This window comes from Colobus angolensis, unplaced genomic scaffold, assembly GCF_000951035.1.
Source record: "Colobus angolensis palliatus isolate OR3802 unplaced genomic scaffold, Cang.pa_1.0 Scaffold77, whole genome shotgun sequence".
Classification (NCBI taxonomy): domain Eukaryota; kingdom Metazoa; phylum Chordata; class Mammalia; order Primates; family Cercopithecidae; genus Colobus; species Colobus angolensis.
The window spans coordinates 845,083-847,070 of record NW_012121487.1 but is presented as its reverse complement, the minus strand read 5'-3'; the positions used below and the strand labels follow the sequence as shown (position 1 = coordinate 847,070).

Sequence of the window (1,988 nt, the reverse complement as noted above, 5' to 3'; positions counted from 1 at the left end):
GGCCTGTTTTTTGTTTTTGAGACAGAGTCTCACTCTGTCGCCCAGGCTGGAGTGCAGTGGCACAATCTCCACTCACTGCAGAGTTCAGGTGATTCTCCCTGCCTCAGCCTCCCAAGTAGCTGGGATTACAGGCACCCGCCACCATGCCCAGCTAATTTTTGTATTTTTAGTAGAGATGGGGTTTCGCCACGTTGTCCAGGCTGGTCTCAAACTCCTAACCTGAAGTGATCCACCCGCCTTGGCCTCCCAAAGTGCTGGAATTATAGGCGTGAGCCACCATGCCCGCCTGCTTTTATATACTATTGACATCAGAAACTATTAGTACTTGCAGGTGAGCAGTCTGGAAAAAAAAAGAAAAGAAACTGTAGCACACACACTCCCTTCAACTCCCCATACCAGAAACACAGGATATGAACACCACAGTAATTAGAGAAGGATTCATTTCTGATCCACTCCACCTGACATAGATATTATAAGTCCATTTAAAATTTTTATTTATTTATTTATTTAGAGACAGAGTTTTACTCTGTTGCCTAGGCTGGAGTGCAGTGGCATGATCTCCACTCACTGCAACCTCTGCCTCCCAGGTACAAGTGATTCTCCTGCCTCAGCCTCCTGAGTACCTGAGATTACAGGCACACGCCACCATGCCTGGCTAGTTTTTGTATTTTTAGTAGAGACAGGGTTTCTTTATATTGACCAGGCTGGTCTCGAACTCCTAACCTCAGGTAATCTGCCCTCCTTGGCCTCCCAAAGTGCTGGGATTACAGTCATGAGCCACTGTGTCCAGCTGATATAAGTCCATTTAAATATATTCACAGTTAAGATAAAACATAATTCTAACTTTTCATAAGGTGTAAGAGTATGAATAGTTTCTACAGATATTCTCAGGCTAAAAGCTAAATGGTTCTGTTGTTTTTAGAATTCAGAAAACAAGTTATCACTTACATGGGTCGAGTAAGTTTCACTGCCTCTGATTTTGAGACTTTTTTTTTCTTTGACTTTTTAATTTTTTCCTTTATTTTGGCTTTGGTTCTCTGATTCAATGTGAAGTAGAGGAAAGAGTACTTTACTAGAAGGTGGAAGACCTGGATGGTGTTTCATGCTAATTGAATATTATAGGTTCTTTTCCCCAAACTTCATGTCATTTTACCAGAGCTAAAATTAGAAATTTCAAAGTAATTTTATACCTAATATCTAAGTAATATGGAAGATGTGGTAAGTGTAAACTTTGCTACATGCTCAGTCCCTCAGAGTCAGAAACAGGGCTAACATTAGGTTATATCTTCTAGAATACCTAGTTATGTTGTGAGTGGGTTCATTTTGGAGAGGAGTATTGTGGATGATTTTAGACTAATTAGAAGTTAGGCAGACTGTTGATTTGTAGTTGTCATTTATTTGCATGTAATCTCTTGGGGATTATACTGAAGTCCATATGTAAGTAAAAGTCATAATTTGTCTTTGCCAAAAATGAGGAACACATTGTTTTCTCATTATAGGTGTTTGAAAAACTCCAACTCTTCTATCCAGAGTGCCAACCAGAGCAGATTCTGATGCCTATGAATTCTCAGCTCAAACTCCATACCAACAGGTAAGGAAAAGAGAGAATAAGGAAGTGCCAGGCTCCAAACTTAAGTATTTTCAGTAAAACATTGACGTAGAAAGAACACCTTTGCCTTCTAGGAGATTTTTCTAACCCCCAAATAATTTTTTATGAGGTGAAATTTCCATAATGTAAAACCATTGTAAACTGTAAAATTCAGTGGCATTTAGTACATTCACAATATTGTGTATTCAGCATCTCTATCTAGTTCCAAATATTTTTATCACCACCAAAGGAGATCCCATACCTATGAAGCAGTCACTCTTCTTTCTTTCCTGCTCGCAGCCCCTGGCAATCACTAATCTGCTTTCTGTGTACGGTATTAGCTATCCTGAATGGATTTCATATAAATGGAATAATCATACAATATGCAACATTTTGTGTT

General features: G+C 39.1%; 1 protein-coding gene across 1 annotated transcript in view; it reads left to right on the top strand.

The window, feature by feature from the left end:
- The window catches only part of NUP210L (nucleoporin 210kDa-like), a 205,416-nt gene that overhangs the window by 140,487 nt on the left and 62,941 nt on the right, over positions 1-1,988 (top strand). Inside the window, exon 28 of the mRNA XM_011928494.1 lies at positions 1,500-1,591. Coding sequence (XP_011783884.1) covers positions 1,500-1,591 — 92 coding nt within the window. The remainder of the gene's footprint in view (positions 1-1,499; positions 1,592-1,988) is intronic.